The sequence below is a fragment of the Acinonyx jubatus genome, chromosome B2 (genome assembly GCF_027475565.1).
Source record: "Acinonyx jubatus isolate Ajub_Pintada_27869175 chromosome B2, VMU_Ajub_asm_v1.0, whole genome shotgun sequence".
Lineage (NCBI taxonomy): Eukaryota > Metazoa > Chordata > Mammalia > Carnivora > Felidae > Acinonyx > Acinonyx jubatus.
The window spans coordinates 53185982-53202388 of NC_069385.1; the positions used below are offsets into that span (position 1 = coordinate 53185982).

General features: G+C 45.3%; 1 protein-coding gene across 4 annotated transcripts in view; it reads right to left on the bottom strand.

Annotated features, from left to right (window-relative positions):
- Positions 1 to 16407, bottom strand: part of ARMC2 (armadillo repeat containing 2) — a 125729-nt gene that overhangs the window by 29056 nt on the left and 80266 nt on the right. For all 4 annotated transcript variants that reach the window (XM_053222392.1, XM_027057141.2, XM_027057142.2 and 1 more), the window contains 4 exons: positions 6824 to 7139; positions 3496 to 3618; positions 3074 to 3187; positions 395 to 527 (listed from right to left, as the gene is read on the bottom strand). In XM_053222392.1, the coding sequence (XP_053078367.1) occupies positions 395 to 527; positions 3074 to 3187; positions 3496 to 3618; positions 6824 to 7139 (686 nt within the window). The remainder of the gene's footprint in view (positions 1 to 394; positions 528 to 3073; positions 3188 to 3495; positions 3619 to 6823; positions 7140 to 16407) is intronic.

Sequence of the window (16407 nt, forward strand, 5' to 3'; positions counted from 1 at the left end):
TCCCTCTCTCTGCCCCTCCCCCACTCAAGCTGTCTCTATCTCTCTCAAAATAAATAAACTTAAAAAGAAAAGTTATTGGTCAGAATCTCTTTAATTTTTGTATTTTTAGCATAATGACGATCATCCTGTATTATTTAATATGTATTATATGTAATTCAGTGGTTTTTTTAACATTTCACATCTATAAATTTAAGTAGCTACAAAGTAGCGATAACCTACTTCTGAACGGTTTTAAGAGTCCAGTGGCACCTAAATTTCCTCTTCAGCCCGTAGCTTGGCAGTTCCAAATGCTGAAATACCTCCACCCCAGAAGAGTGATGAGAGGGGCCCAAGCTCCATGGGAAACCATTCCCTCTGACATCTGAGAGTCAGGACTCCATGCCTTGAAACTTACTTTTTAATGCCACCTCCTTCTTTTAGGATGACACGTTTGTTTTTATCCACAGTGAGATTTAGGAGAACGCCACAGGCAGAAAAGCAAATATCCTGATGCTTAGCATCGAGCAGTGCAATCATGAACTTGTGTACTGGGAGGACAGAGAACAAATGTGGACCAATAAGGCTCAGGGTTCCCAGCTGTACCTTAGATTATAAATGGCAAAGGGGGAAATGGGGAGTGGCTCGAAAAACCGGAAACTCTGCTAGGGGACTTAATCCATTCTACCTAAGGCTTTACTCATGCCCAGCTGTGGGTTTGCCAACATCCATTGCATCTAGAACTTGCTCCCCATCCCCCAAGTCCTTGGTCCCCCAGCAATGCTGCATCTGACCCAGGCAGCAGTTCCCTCCTCAGGGCAATGATATAGTCCCTTCCAGTAGAAAGGGGGAAAAAAAAAATCACAAATTCCAACCACACAGGTGACATTCATCTCTAACATCTGATTCTTCTCAAGGGCCCCTTTGAAACTTTGCAGCAATTTTCTTTAAATACACAACCCCTGGGGGTGCCTGGGTAGCTCAGTCAGTTAACCATCTGCCTCGGGCTCAAGCCATGATCTTGTGGTTCGTAAGTCGAGCCCTGCAAAGGGCTGTCAGCGCAGAGCCTGTTTCAGATCCTCTGTCCCATTCTCTCTCTGCCCCTCCCACCACTGGTCCTCTCTCTCTCAAAAAAAAAAAATAAATAAACATTAAAAAAAAATTAAATACAGAACCCTGGGGGGGAAGTAGGCTCCTGTTGAGATCTCTAAAGTCTTCCAGGGCTTGTAAAAGAACTGCTCAGATGGCTGGAAACTGGCCTGTAGCAAGGCAGGACTTCCAGGGTAGGGGGCAGCTCAGGGCAAGACAGGCTTCCCACCTCTAGGAACCATTTTCCTTTACACCTAGGAGATGGAACCATCTATCCTGGTTTCTTATACCCCCAGAAGGGGCTGGGCAAAAGATTGGGGGAGGTTGGATAAAGTGTGTTCTGCCTCCACCCTATCACCTAAGAGGTGGCCATCTTGTTCTGACTTTGGTCCCATTGATGGGTCAGACACATACATGTGTGTGTTTAAGAGTCTAAAGAATGCGCCAAAACGTTAACAGTTATCTCTGGGGGAGTGAGATTATGGGTGACAGTTTGCTGCTGCTGCTTTTTCCCCTTAATATCTGTATTACCTAAATTTGCTACCATGGATAATCAGGAAGTTTTAGGTATTATACTTACATGAAATATTTGAGATGTATAGAGGTGGTTATCTTGTGTACCTGCCACCCGGCTTAAGAAATAAAATGTTACAGGGGTGCCTGGGTGGCTCAGTCAGTTTAGCACTTGACTTTTTTTTCTTTAATTTTTTTTAATGTTTATTTATTTTTAAGAGAGAGAGAGAGAGAGGCAGAGCGTGAGTGGGGGAGGGGTAGAGAGAGAGGGAAACACAGAATCTGAAGCAGGCTCCAGGCTCTGAGCTGTCAGTACAGAGCCTGACACAGGGCTCGAACTCACAAACTGCAAGACCATGACTTGAGCCAAAGCCAAAGCCTAACTGACTGAGACACCCAGGCACCCCTGGACTTTTTTTTTTTAAGTTTATTTATTTATTTAGAGAGAGGGAAAGCATGAGTGGGGAGAAGGGCAGAGAGAGAGAGGGACAGAGAGAATCCCAGGCAGGCTCCATGCTGTCAGCACAGAGTTGGACTAGGGGCTCAATTCCACAAACCCGTGAGATCATGACCTGAGCCAAAATCAAGAGTCAGACGCTTTACTGACTGAGCCACCCAGGTGCCCCAAGTGACCAACTCTTGATTTCGTCTCAGGTCATACTCTCATGGTTCTTGGAATTGAGCCGTGGATGACAGCACAGAGCCTGCTTTGGATTCTCTATCTCCTTTTCTCTGCCCCTCCCGACCTCAAAATAAAAAAAATAAACTTAAAAAAAAAAGTTACAGATCCAATTTCATATCTTTGGGCATGCCTTCCCTTCCAACGGTGACTTCTGTCTTAAGTGTGGAGTTTACAATTTCCAAATGTCATTTGTACCTTTACATCATGACTATACATTACATAAACAATACTCAAGATCGTTATGCATGTTCTAAAACCTATATTAATGGCATTATTCTGTATATACCCTCCAATCACTAGCTGTTTTGCTCCTATATTATGTTTGAGGCTCATCAATGTTGATCCACGAATCTCTAGTTCATTTGTTTTAATTGATGTAGAACTTTTTGTTGCATGAACATATCATGATGTATGCACACTTAGGTTTTTTCCATTTGTTGCTATTACAAGTAGGGCTGTAATGGACATTCTAGTACATGAAGGAGAATGTCAACTGAGTCCATTCTCATGGACAGTAATAATGACTATAGATTGTTTCCCTTACACACACACACACACACACACACACACACACACACCATCTCAGAACTCGGAAGACCATGCACAAGGGAGAGGGGAACCCTGAGAACACTGACCAGATCTATCCTGGCATATCGAGTGGAGAGCCTTCCACATGCATGGAACGGCATGTCAAGCATTATGCATCCCAAAGCAGAAACAAGCATTATATTGTCATGACCCAAGCTCTAGAACTGCTTAGCTGTTTATTGGCAAGAAGTACATGCTGATGAATACGGGGTATCATTAACTCACCATTTTTCTGCACAATGAAATCACAGATGTCATGGTCCTGGGAGAGATTTCCAAAAACACGCACAGCTTCAAGGATTCCATCCATGTTATTACTCACAAGAAGCTTTATGAGCACTGGGTTTGGGGACCAGAGAAATAAAACCAGTGAATTTAAGTTTTAATTTAAAGGCTATTAGGCTCCAGTATTATACTAAATACTGATAACTCAAAATCTTAAAGCAATAATAAAACACAAACTGTAAGAGACTTTAGCAAGAACTTGGACACTAACTTTTCCCCATATTCCAATTTCTTAGAATTGAACGAGGCTCTTTGATATCTGTACCAGAAATTGGAAAATAGGAATGCCACCAGGTCTGTGTTTAGCAAATAGAGTCAAAATGTTAAATATTCATCCACCCAAACCCAACACTGAACCTTACATTCAGCAATATATAGCTTTTTGTCTTGAATTACGGAATTCTTCACTTGGTAGTAAGATAAGTTGTTGATTGTGGCTGTAGTATTGATCACCAGCTCCTCGCAATCCTCAATTGACTTGTATTCTGAAACACAATAAGGAAAAGGGTATCAAAGGCTCATTGCAGGGGCAGAAACAACGACATCCTAACTGCAGCAACAGCAGCCCCAGGGACAAGCCACTGTCCCAGGCAAGGTCTGTGCAAGGGCACTGTTTGCTGCTTTATTTCCCAGGACGCTTCCTGCGTGGAAGTGCATCCAAAGCAGAGGACCACTCCTGGCCAGGTTTTAGAACACTCTAAGCTCGGTCCCTCCAGCCAGGGGGTCTGGACAAATTGGGCTGATCTAGGCCCTGTGTTTGTAGTAAAGTGGAGGTGCCAACACACCAGCAAGCTGAGCTTCTCTCACCCCCACTGGTTTGCTCTCTGGGGGCTCCACCCTGCGAGTCTGTTCCCCACACTTCCAGTCTGTTCCCCACACTTCCACCTCGCAACAGAACGATCCTGGGGGCAAACTCTATCCATAACTCCTATCAGTGCTGCCCTCCAAACACGCAGACTCTGATCACTTCTCACCTCCTCTAGTACCACCTAGCCCATCCCTCACCTCTTAACTAGCTACTCTTCTTCCAGCTTCCTCCCTGAGTCCATCCTTAACATGATGATCCTTGAATAGTAAGTCAGCTAAGGTCACTTGTCTTACGTGAGTATCAGGTCCTACCTGGGCAGCCCTAATCTTGACGTCTCTGGCCTCATTTGATGTTCTAGCCCCCAGGTCCCCAGTGCCAACCACACTGGTCTTCCTGCCCCCCCCCCTTTTTTTTAACATATCAACATGATCCTGACTGAACCTTTGTACTGCTGCTACTCCCTCTGTCTAGAATATACTCTGTTTCCAGTTATCCACTTGGTTCACTCCTCACATCCTCCAGGTTGTTGCTCAGACATCACCTTATTGAGCACACATTCCTTAATCACCCTATATAAAATAGCATCCATTATTCTCTTCCCCTTACCTTACTTTTTAAAAAATTGTTTAATGTTTATTTATTTTTGAGAGAGACAGACAGAGCATGAGTTGGGGAGGGCCAGAGAGAGGGAGACACAGAATCCGAAACAGGCTCCAGGCTCCGAGCTGTCAGCACAGAGCCAGACAGGGGGCTCGAACACACAAACTGTGAGATCATGACCTGAGCCGAAGTCGGACACTCAACCGAATCTCCCAAGCACCCCTCCCCTTACCCTACTGTTATCTTCTCCATAGCACATATAATCACCTGACCTCTTCAGTGTTTAATGTTTGTCTTCTAGGACTAAAATGGAAGCTCCACAAGACTAGGGATGTATCTGTTTTAGTCACTGTTGCATTCCTAGCACCTAGAGCAGAATCTGGCACATAGGGGTGCTCAATAAATAATTGCTGGATGCAAGAATGAGTGAAGGAATTAACTCTTTATTTAGCATATAAGGCCCTTAGTCATTTTGTCCCTGCCTTCTACTCAGCCTTCAGACTCATCTCTTGGTAGATGTAGCAATGCCAGTTAGGAGCCCTGGTTCCTGCTACCCCCCACTGACGACGCTAGACCATGGGCAGTGTTTGGGAATCTGTTGTTTTTTGTCTCTTGCCTTGGTAGGACAATTCATTAGCTTGTCCAGAAAAAAAAAGGCGGGGGGGGGGGTACCTCTTCTGTATCACCACCTTCTGTAGGACTACACATTTGGCCAGAAGGAATAGTGACTGACATCAGGGGCAAGAGGGTAGGCATTCACAGCTATGAGGCATATATCATGAACAGCACCAAGCACTTTATGTGCATTTAGCCCCACAAAAGTAAATAGTTAATAATGCTTTAAATGTGCTTACAAGCATTTGAACCCACAATAATTAATACTCAAAAGGTGCATCTGTCTCAGTCAGCTCAGGCCACCATAACGACATACCACAGATTTGGGGCTAAAATAACAGAAATCTATTTTCTCATGGTTATGGAGGTTGGAAGTCTGGGATCAGGATGCCAGCATGATTGGGTTCTAGTGAGAACTCTTCCTGGCTGGCAGATGGCCGCCTTCTTGCTGTGTCCTCACATGGTGAAGAGACAGCAAGAGCAAGCTCTCTGGTGTCTCTTCTTATAAAGTACTAATCCTACTATGAAAACAGATTATGAATTTTGGGCAGGGGGCCAGGAGCAGAATACTATTGGCTGAAATGCAGCCCCTTCCCCAAATACACATGTTGAAGCTCTAATCTCCAATGTGATTGTATGTGAGATAGGGGTTTTAGGAAGTAAAGTTAAATGAGGTCGTATGGGTGGACTACTTATCTCATAGGATTGGTGGTCTTATAAGGAGGGGGAGAAAGAGGGGGGGTGGGGATTGCGATCATTCTCTCTTTCTTGAGTGCACACTCTGAGGAAATGCCATGTGAAGACAGGGTGAGAACGCAGCTGTCTGCGAGCCAGGAGGCGAGCTCTCATCTGGAACCCAACTGGCAGGCACCTTGACCTTGGGCTTTCAACCTCCAGAACCATGAGAAACAAATTTCTGTTGTTTAAGCTACTCAGTCTGTGGTATTTTATTATGGAAGAGTGAGATGGCTAATAAAGGGGGGAAATGGGACACAAATGATTGGGGGCCATAATTATAGATACCATGAAAGCCTGAAAAATAAAAATATAAATAAACTTTAATCACATGGACTAATCCAGGAAAAATTAAGGATTTTAAACTCTTTGTGGTTAGTTTGGCCAATCTTTGGTAATTTGATTGGTATACTTTATTATTATTATTTTAGAAAGAGAGAGAGAGAGCACGCAAGTGAGGAAGAGGGGCAGAGGGAGAGAGAGAGAGAGAGAGAGAGAGAGAGAGAGAGAGAGAATCCCAAGCAGACTACATGCTCAGAGCTGAGCTCGATGTGGGGCTCCATCCCACAACCCAGGGATCATGACCTGAGCAGAAATCAAGAGTTGGAAACTCAAAGAACTGAGCCACCCAGGCGCCTCCAGTATACTTAAAAAAAAAAAAAAAAAAGATAAAATTCACATACCATAAAATTCACCCTTTCCAGGTGTACAATTCAATGGGATTCAGTAACAATTTTTTCTTTTTCTTTTTTTCTTTTCTTTTCACAAATTTTAAAAAATATTACCTGTATTACCTTTGAGGAAGTTCTGCACAGTGGAGGAATTTTCCTTCCTGCAGCTGTGAAGGCTCATTAAAGCGAGCCAGTGGTGCCACTAAACCCCTAGGGGCACCGGAGCCACAGAACTGTCTCCCCTGCTGGGAGCAGCCTTACCTAGCGTGGTGAGGAGCAGGCCCACGGCGTGCGGGTTGGTGGCCAGGGCCGGGCCGATGCCAGGGTGGATGGCTAAGTTGGCCAGTACTCGGGTCAGCTTGATGAGCACGTCCTCCGCGGGGGCCCGTGACCTCTGCACCTTGGGTTGCTGGGCTCCTCCCGCCTGCTCCTCGGCGCACAGGTCCAGTTTGTAGAATGTATGGAATAACGACAGCAAGGTTGGGATGCTCTCTTTCTCTTTGGAAAACTGTTCACGAGCCTGGTGATTTTTCGCTGTCAGGTTGCCAAGAATAAAGACAATACGGACAACTAAATCCTGCAATAAAGGGAAGACCATTACAAGTGCATAGGGGCTGGGACAAGTTGTTGGAAAGGGTACAGTATTTAATTTATTCACGACTTAATTAATAACAAAATGGAACACATCTGGCTTCTACTAACTTGTCTAGTATTTGAGTCCCAAGACTGGTGCAAATTGACAGAGGAGATTAAAAGCATTTGGCAACAATGAAAGAATACAAACCGATTGATACTATTAGCAAGGGCTATTAACTTCAGATCCTTCATCTGAAATTCTGGCCGGCTTTTTTTTTTTTTTTTAACCCCCTGGAGAACAATTAGTTGAGTGGCATAGGATTACTGATATTGTGGTATGTAAATCTAAGTATTGATACTAACAGGTTTCTTGAGCACCCAAATCTTTTCCTAAAAGTTCACCTCCTGCTGAAGCATCGTGTTTCTAAAAATCGGGTGTTCTGCACAATGGCTAATCAGATTGTGTTACAGCAGGCTTTCCTGACTCAGACATCTGGGGCAGGATAATCTTTGCTGTTGGGGGGCTGTATTTAGTAGCAGTATTCCTGGCCCCTACTACTAGGTGCCAGGAGCACCTCCCCAGATGCCACAACCAAAAAGGCTCAAATGTCCCCTGGGGGCAAAATCAGCCCCAGCTGAGAATCAAATCACTGTGTTATATAAAGCCACCACTTAGTGATGAGGGAACATAAGGCAAACTGAGGGCCAAGCACAGTCTAGCATTACCCAACCCTCCTAGGTGGGATGTGTGTGGCATTCCTCAGGCACTCCAGGCTGCCCAAGGACAAAGGAAAGGACCAAAAACAAATGGTTAAATTGATAAAGTCTCCATCAGTTCACAACTATCTCAGTAAATTAGAAGACAAAGGCAATCTTATCAACAGCCTAATCTCCAGAAACCTATAGACTGAGTTTCCTGGAGCCCCAGCATCAACCTCCCCTCCATAGTGATGTGGGAAACAAAGGCAAGAAGGAAATGGCAGATAAAATTAGATTTCCTTATAACCTGCAGCCCTTTGACACACACTTAAGGCAGGCAGAGTAAAACCTTTCTCCAGGAACTCCCTACTGTCTTAATGTTAATGCCTTAGCTTGACAATAGCTAGACCTCCAGTAATCTGTGAGTCCTTAGAATATGAAAATCTCTTTGGAAAGTTCCCTTTTGACTTTACCTCCCCCAGCCCCATAGCATATAAGGAGCCACTCTTCACAACCCCAGCGCCCCTCTTTCTGCTCATGGGTCCTGTCCCCGTGCTCTAATAAAATCACCCTTTTGCACCAAAGACGTCGCCAAGAATTCTTTTTTGCATTGACCCACTATCACCCCAAAACCTCATCACTTGTTTTTCTTGATCAGGGTAGTGGTTACATGGGAGACACCTTTATCACTATTTGCTAAATTGCACATGTGTGTTTCATGTACTTTTCTGTGTATAAACTATATTTCACAATAAATAAATATTTCTTAAAGTCCCAAGCTGAGAACAATTTACAACTAAGCAGAATGCAAAAATAATTATGTTCTTAATTCGACAACGACAGACAGATGAGTACTCTTGGCCTCACCCATACCCACGGAGAGTGAGGAAACTCCTGTGGGAGGAAGAGACTTTACAGAGACACTCACTGAGGGGCTACCACTGACCTGGGTGCTAATTCTCATTGTGCCAGGCACTGTGCGATTTGACAGGCAAGAAACTGGGGTTCGTACAAGCTGCCTGGTCACACAGCTAGTGAGAGGTGAGTCAGGATTGGAAACCAGGATTCTCCTGATCCAGAGTCATTTCTGCAGCCAAGCCCTGCTTCCCACATGGCCTGTCATTTAAGGATCTCCTTTGCCTTCCCATATGCGGAGCAGTCAAGGAGTTATCTCCTTTTAAAACCCAAATATGTCACCAGGAGGGATTCCCTATAAACTGGACTTTGTTGATCAGATCTGTAGTAATTAGCAGACTTAAGGACTGGGGACAAAGGGCAGAAGCCCGGACCTGTTTTAATGGGGGAGCCAGGTCTAGATGGGGCTGGGGCTGGGGGATGGGCAGCACAGGGACTGTCAGTGGCAGAGAGTGGAAGGTCACAGGCAAAGGACAAAATGGGATTTGCCTGGGGCTCCTCTGCCAATACCAACTTGTTGCTGCTTGTTCTTGAAAGAAAAGTTTTCCCTGGCACTGGCCGAGAAGAAGCGAGGCCACTGCTTGTGCAGCTGGGAACCATTTGTCAACATTAAGAAAGTCGGAGGCTGACACGCCAGCAAGAACTGGAGCGGGTCCAGGAGAGAGTTCACACTGGGAAAAACCTCAGCTCAGCCTGCAACCAATGGCACCCGGTCATCCCAGTCAGGAGAACCTGCTCCTGGCCCACCGCGCGCCTGAAGCCCTTAGGGAACTCTGAATGCTGGGAGCCTGGGAGAATACACTCGAAGAAACAGGGTGAGGCACCATGCTCTGAAGAGCTCCGAATCTATTTGAGAAGACAAGGCTAACAAGCGTGGGGGAAGAGCAAAGACTAAAAGGGCCAAGCAGGAAGCTAGACACGGAAAGGGATTGTAATCTCCAGCTTGAAAGCCAGGCAGTCTGGTTCATACATGTGACTTTGCTTAGCCTCTCTGTGCCTCTATTAACTCATTCGTAGAATGGGGGAAATATTGTGTTGTAGTGTATTGTATTGTATTGTATTGTACTGTATTGAGGGTAAATGAAACAAAACAGGTAAAGCACAAATCATGAGGAATGATTCAGGCACTGCTCGGAACCGCTTTCATGTACTATCAGTAACATGTTAGTGGCATTTAACTGTGCAGGACGGACCCGACGGTCTCCGAGAAATTTAGATCAGAGGATGCCCAGAGAACAGTGGTGGGGGTTGGCAAAATGACCTCCAACGAATCTGAGTCTAACATTAAAAAATGTATAAAATGCAGATATATGGAGGGGAGGACGGAGTAGGTTAGCCAGGCGAAAAGGAGCGGGTCTTGAGAAAGTACCTGGGACAGTCCCCTTCCTGGGTACTGGGCTCACCTTGTCTGTCTCTGATTACCAGGCAGTTCCCTAAAAATGCTGAAGTCTGTGGCTCTCAAATCTTAAATAAGGACACACAGTTTCATTATGACACTCATCATTTCACATAAAGGCGGCGGTTACTTCACATAATTCCCGATGGCAGAGGTTCCTCCCTGGGCTCTGGACGGAAAGCCCTCCTCCACCCTGGACACACCCACAGAGAAGCAGAACCCTTTCCAACCAGGGCAGAGGGTATTTCTAAGAATTAGGCTCCTCGAAGGATATTCCACTTTATATTTTCTAAGCTGAGGAATATGAGCTTTTTGCATAAACTCTGATAATATAATTTCTGATGAAAGACACTCTACATGACTCCTACCTCTGAATAATTCCAATAATCAACCATAATAGCAGTAGCAGCAGCAGCAGCAGCAGGAATGAACACACAGTGTTTATGACGTGCCGGGCCCCGTCCCAAGCATTTAGATATGCAAATTCGTTAAAAGTCATAATTTGTAGCCCTTTAATCTGAACAAAGTGTTCCCAATCTCTACCCGTAGTCACCTCCCTCAGGCACTTAACAGTAGTCTCTTGACGTTGCTGGACCTCATGCTATTCCCCGGATTGAGCTCCTCCCTCATTTCCTCAGGAGCATGTGAAGCAAGACAGGAAAGATGTTATATGTGATTTTGAATGACTTCCTTAAAAACTTAAAAAGTGGTTGCATCCTCTTTGCTCATTCATATGAGGACTAATCAGTTTACCCTGTAAAACATCACAGCTGCCTTCTGAAGGATGCTATGCTATTCTCCCTTCTCCCTCTTCCTAGGCCTCTTCTTCCTGTGTTTATTTTCCTCCTTAGCAGAACTCAGCAGGTGTCTCTGGCCCTGTACCATCTCTACCCATCACTGCTGGTCTGCCAGGTATGCAGACCAGATCCCAGGCTGGAGGCGAAGGCAGCTTTCCTTAGAGATCATCATTCTTCCAAACTCAAGTTTCCTCCCTCCACGGTCACATGTGGTCTAATCTGGGAAGGCTGAGTGCTGCTTTTCTCAGAAAATTCCCTCGGCCCCTTCGACTTCTGCAGTTCTCTTATTCTAATACCTGTATGGATCCTACCATGGCATATGCTGCACGAAGAAGAAACTCTAGGCTTTAGGGCAGGAAGAGTTAACACTGCCACAGTACCTCTCTCCCTGCCTTCAGATGGAAAAAGGAGGGGGTGGTTCCTGGCAGCAGCAGGGCCAACTGAAGGATGGCACGCGGGATCAACAAATGGGGGTGGCAGATTGCGCTGTTTGTAGCACCAAGCTTCCAGCAACTGCTACGCTCACTGTTTCTGTCCTCTTTCTCAGGGTTGGCTCGGGCGTCTTTTCGTTCCCCCCCACCCCCTTTCACAGATCTATTCTCTGCAAATCTAGGGAACGTGGAACAGGCCAAAATAGCAGCAGTCTCCCGGGAGGCTGGCAGAGGTGGTGCTTCCTTATCCCCACACCAGTGCCGATCTTAACTCATCTGGAGGCCCGAGGACACCGGCTGAGCAAGAGGGCTTTGCAAGGCCCCATGGCTCACCGTGGGCGACCCGAGCCGTGCAGAGGACCGCCTTGGACAGTGTCATAGAGAGGTTTATTCACTGGTCCACAAAGAGAGATTAAGGATTGTTGCCAATCTTTTGCAAGTCTCCAAAACGCCACTTAACTAAACATTCTATACAGACTTGAAAAAATTAGACAAAGGCCAACATCAGCAATTTGTAGAGACCACTGACTGACTCCATAGCAGAAATTATTTCATCGGTATACAATTCTCCATTGAGATACAGATACTCTCTTTTATTCTCTGACAGTATCTGACAGCCACCTATAAATCACCCCTGAACTTTTAGAGCATTTTTATCAAATTTAATACAATGTTGCATATATATATATATGCAACAGCTTTTGTAGTTTGGAAACAGCAAAATGAAGATGAATCAGGAGAGATACTTTTTTTTTTTTTTTAAGAAGTCAGTCTAGTATAACTAGTTCATACTGACTTTCAAATTTTGCATAAAAATGGAGTCAGCCTAGCAACAGTTAGGGCCAACCAGAACTCAGACAAACAGGTACACCTATTGCAAGAAACCTGACCTCAACTGTACCCTCCAGTTATAGCCGGTGGGATATTCTCTTTAGTTTCAAATATATTGTGCCCTTCGGAGCCAGCACGTTACTCGGTCTCAATGGGCCCCTCACTGTTGTAAATGAAATTGCTTTAACTGGAACAAAGCCAGGAGCAGGACACGGCTGAGCGGTCGGCAAGCTCCCATAGCAGCAGTTGTCGATGTGACTGTCCATGTGAGAGAGACTGGCCTCAAGTCAGCGAAGGAGGCTCTCCTTCTACCCAGAGATGTGGAGACTCAGGCTTCACGGGGCTTGCTGACCCCAAAGTCCAACCCTGGTGAGGAAAAGAGGCAGGACCTTGGCCATCTGTGCTTACAGACGGATTCCCAAACTCCTCATTCACCATAACCCTCATCTGCCAGATCCCTCAGACTTGGTCCTACAGGCATCTTTGATTACTCACTCCCCTCACCAACCAGTCACTGAGTTCCCTTTGCTCTGCCATCTCAAAATCTCCCCCCACCGCCTCCTTCCCATGCCTGTTCTGGTTAATCTGTCTGTAGCCTCCTGTCACAGACCCTTGGTGGGATCCTCCCTCTGTGATCAATGTTAATGCCACTTCTTTTTTTTTTTAATTTTTAAAAAGTTTTTAAAGTTTATTTTTGAGAGACAGAGAGAGAGAGGGAGAGAGAGAGAAATGAGTGGGGCAGGGACAATGAAAGAGGGAGAGAGAGAATCCCAAGCAGTCTCTGTGCTGTTAGCACAGAGCCCGACATGGGGCTTGAACTCACAAACCTTGAGATCATGACCTGAGCTGAAATCAAGAGTCAGACACTTAACTGACTGAGCCACCCTGATGCCCCTGTCAATACCACTTCTTTCTAAAAAACAATTTTTTTAATGTTTATTAATTTTGAGAGACACAAAGCATGAACAGGGGAAGGGCAGAGAGAGAGACACACACACAGAATCTGAAGCAGGTTCCAGGCTCTGAGCTGTCAGCACAGAGCCCGACACAGGGCTTGAACCCCTGAACCGTCAGATCATGACCTGAGCTGAAGTCAGACACTCAACTGACTGAGCCAACCAGGCGCCTCACTGTCAATACCACTTCTTGAAGCACAGCTCTTACATCATTTCTTTGCTCAAAAACATCCACTGCCTGTTAAATGTCAAAGCCAGTGTCCAATGCACCATCCAGCCCCATGTGACCAGTTCTGCATTACCTGATATTATTACTCCCCGCACATAGCCAGCCAAGGTGAACACATTCCTCCTCATTTCCCACACCCTTCCCACCTGGCCTGAAAATAACTGGTGTGTATAATGTTGACCATAGGGAAGGAACTACATCAAACTATCACAGAAAGAATAAACTATGTTCATCAGACTCCACTTACTTAGGAGAGAACTACTTCTACTAAGTAAAAGAAAACATTTTAGAAAGATTTTCAAGATGCCCCATTTAAAATGTGGTTAGGAACTTCTCATGCAATCTGGATCTGCGAGCTGAATAACGATTTGCAATTTTACAACATTTACCCAACTTCCCACCTTCAAACGAAACCTCAACATGAATTGAACATACAGGTGAGCTGAAGAACAGATAAACTTTACCAATCTGGAAGACACAGTGCACCACGGCAAAAGCGCTAATTAACCCTGCGGTGCTGAAAGTGGGTCAGCAGTTTGCATAAGTGCTGAACCATACAAAATGGCAGGATCTGGGATGCTGGTGACTCAATACGCAGAATCTAAGTAGAGGAGCATTTAAAAACCTGCAGGGATTATACTTGATGCCTCCATTCATCTATCCATTCCATCAGCAGCCATTTCCTGAGCACCAACTATATGCTTCTGGACGTGGCTATCCCTCAAAAGCACCAGGTGAGGCTAGAATTTCACTGTGCTCTGTTCTGTTCTTAAGTCCGCAGACATAAGTCAGGCGTTTGGGTTCCGTGCTGAGCGGGGTAGAGCCAGTTCCACAAGGGCAAAGCAGCAGGAGCTAGAAAGAATGAACTAGCTAAGGGCTTACTGTGCTGCCCGCCCGGTCAGGGGTGCAGACCAAGGCCAAGGCTGAAAAAAGGAGCAAGCTCAGCCAAATGCTAGCAGTGGGAATGTGTCTGCAGAGGGGCTGGGAATACAGCCACAGGGCATGCTCCTGCCAGGCAGGAGGAAGAGGGTGAGCCAGGAGCCAAGTTACCATATAAAGGCTCCAGGGGAAGGGGTGGAGGCGCCTCCCTAACAAATCCTCACTGGCCCCAAAAAAGATGGAGGGGAGAGAGAGGTCTCATTATCTCTGGACTGCTGCATGACTGTGGCTGCATCACAAAGGAACAGTGAGAAAATGGCAGATGTCTGTGCTCTCAGCCCATACCCTTCAGACATTCCAGGTCTCACTGTCAACACCACGATGCCTGAGCATTCCAAATCAGACAGTGCTCGCTGTGCGTACGTGGCTGAACATGATCGCTTACCCTAAAAGAAGTCTAAACGGAATGAGAGAGGCATGACTTTAAAAGCAGCACAAGCAAGGACATGTCGGGCAATTCCCAGACAGTGTTTTTGAAGGCTCTGATGAGGGTCCTGCCTCTGGATGTTCTGTTTAAAAAAAACAAAAACAAAAACAAAAACAACAATAACACACACACAAAAAAAAACCCCAAGAAATTGGCCATATCTCAAATGGAGAGAGTCAGATAGTCAGTTGCTCAATGGGCATGTGATGGGAATGTAGATAAAGGTTATTCTTTTTAGACCATGACCTCCGTAAAAAATTGCCCATCATACAAATCTCATTTGAGGCATTTTACTGGATCTCTTGCCCAGTAGATATTTACAGAAGAAATGGGGAAAATCCCTTCATGTTCTTTCAAAAAACAAACCCAAGCATATTTTGCGGAGATGCTAAATGCAGCAATGGTGACATCAGAGGCACCTCCTAGGGCAGGCCCTGATTTGCAAGGCTGATACTGACCCTGCTCATCCCTGCGTTACTAGGCCCATCTGTTTGTACATTTGGTTTGTACCAAATGTAGTTTACACCAGAGAGCATACAATATGTGCACATTTCTTAAATGAGATTTGTCATTTAATTGAATTTGGGTTACCATTTTTAATAGAGGCTTTACCTAATGCTAAGGTTTAGCTTTCAAACTGCATCGAGCTGACCGAAATGTTGTGCTTCGGTCTCCGTTTTTGTGTGTATGGGAACTGGAGTGATTAGTCGTACCATGGATTTTGGACCAATTAACCTCCCAGACAGGAGCCAAAGAAGTTTCCCTTGTTCTCCCTGAGGAAGTCCTTTGTAAGAGCTGGGAGGGGTGGATTCCTTTTCTCTGAGACTGTTGATAAACCAGAAACCCTGGGTGGTAGCACAGCCTTCAGACACAGGCCCACGTCACAGAAGTGCAAAGAGGGGTGGAAAAAACTGGGCCATCATTTGATTGTATATGCACTAATCTTCCTCAAATTTATCTGTTGCAAACTTACAAAATTTCAATATGGGTGTATACTGAACTTTCTCAAAGCAGGACATCGGTAGGAATATTTGGTGGTTATTTTAACAATAAAATTTGGGGATTATTTCACCAATTACGAATCAGCAACTCATGGTCTGTCTAGCTAACTGAGGCTAATGAGCCCTGCCTTTTGCAAGCCATTCTGAGGGTCCTGCAGGAGAAGACCTGAACTCACCTGAATGAATCTAAGTGGTTCATTCTGACCAGTGCCTGAAGCTTCATCAGTGTGATTGGCTGTGTTATCAAAGCATTATCAATGTTATCACGGGGTTTGGTCCCAGGACTAGTTTTTTTGTTTGTCTTGTTTTTTCCAGGACTACTTGTTTTGACACAAGTCTGGCAGAAAAAATTCATGGAAGAGTCTAATAAACCATCTCATTTTCTCTAGCTAAGAAAGGCTCCAGCTATTGGCGCAAAAAGCAGAAGACATGAGGCTTGGTCACTTGAACGTCTGACTTTGGCTCAGGTCATGATCTCAAGGTTCATGAGTTACAGCCCCGTACCAGGCTTGCTGATGTCAGCTCAGAGCCTGCTTGGGATCCTCTGTCCCCTCTCTCTCTCTGCCCCTCCACCACTCATGCTCACTCTCTTTCTCAAAAATAAATAAAAACAGACTTCTTTTTCTTAATGTTTTATTTATTTTTGAG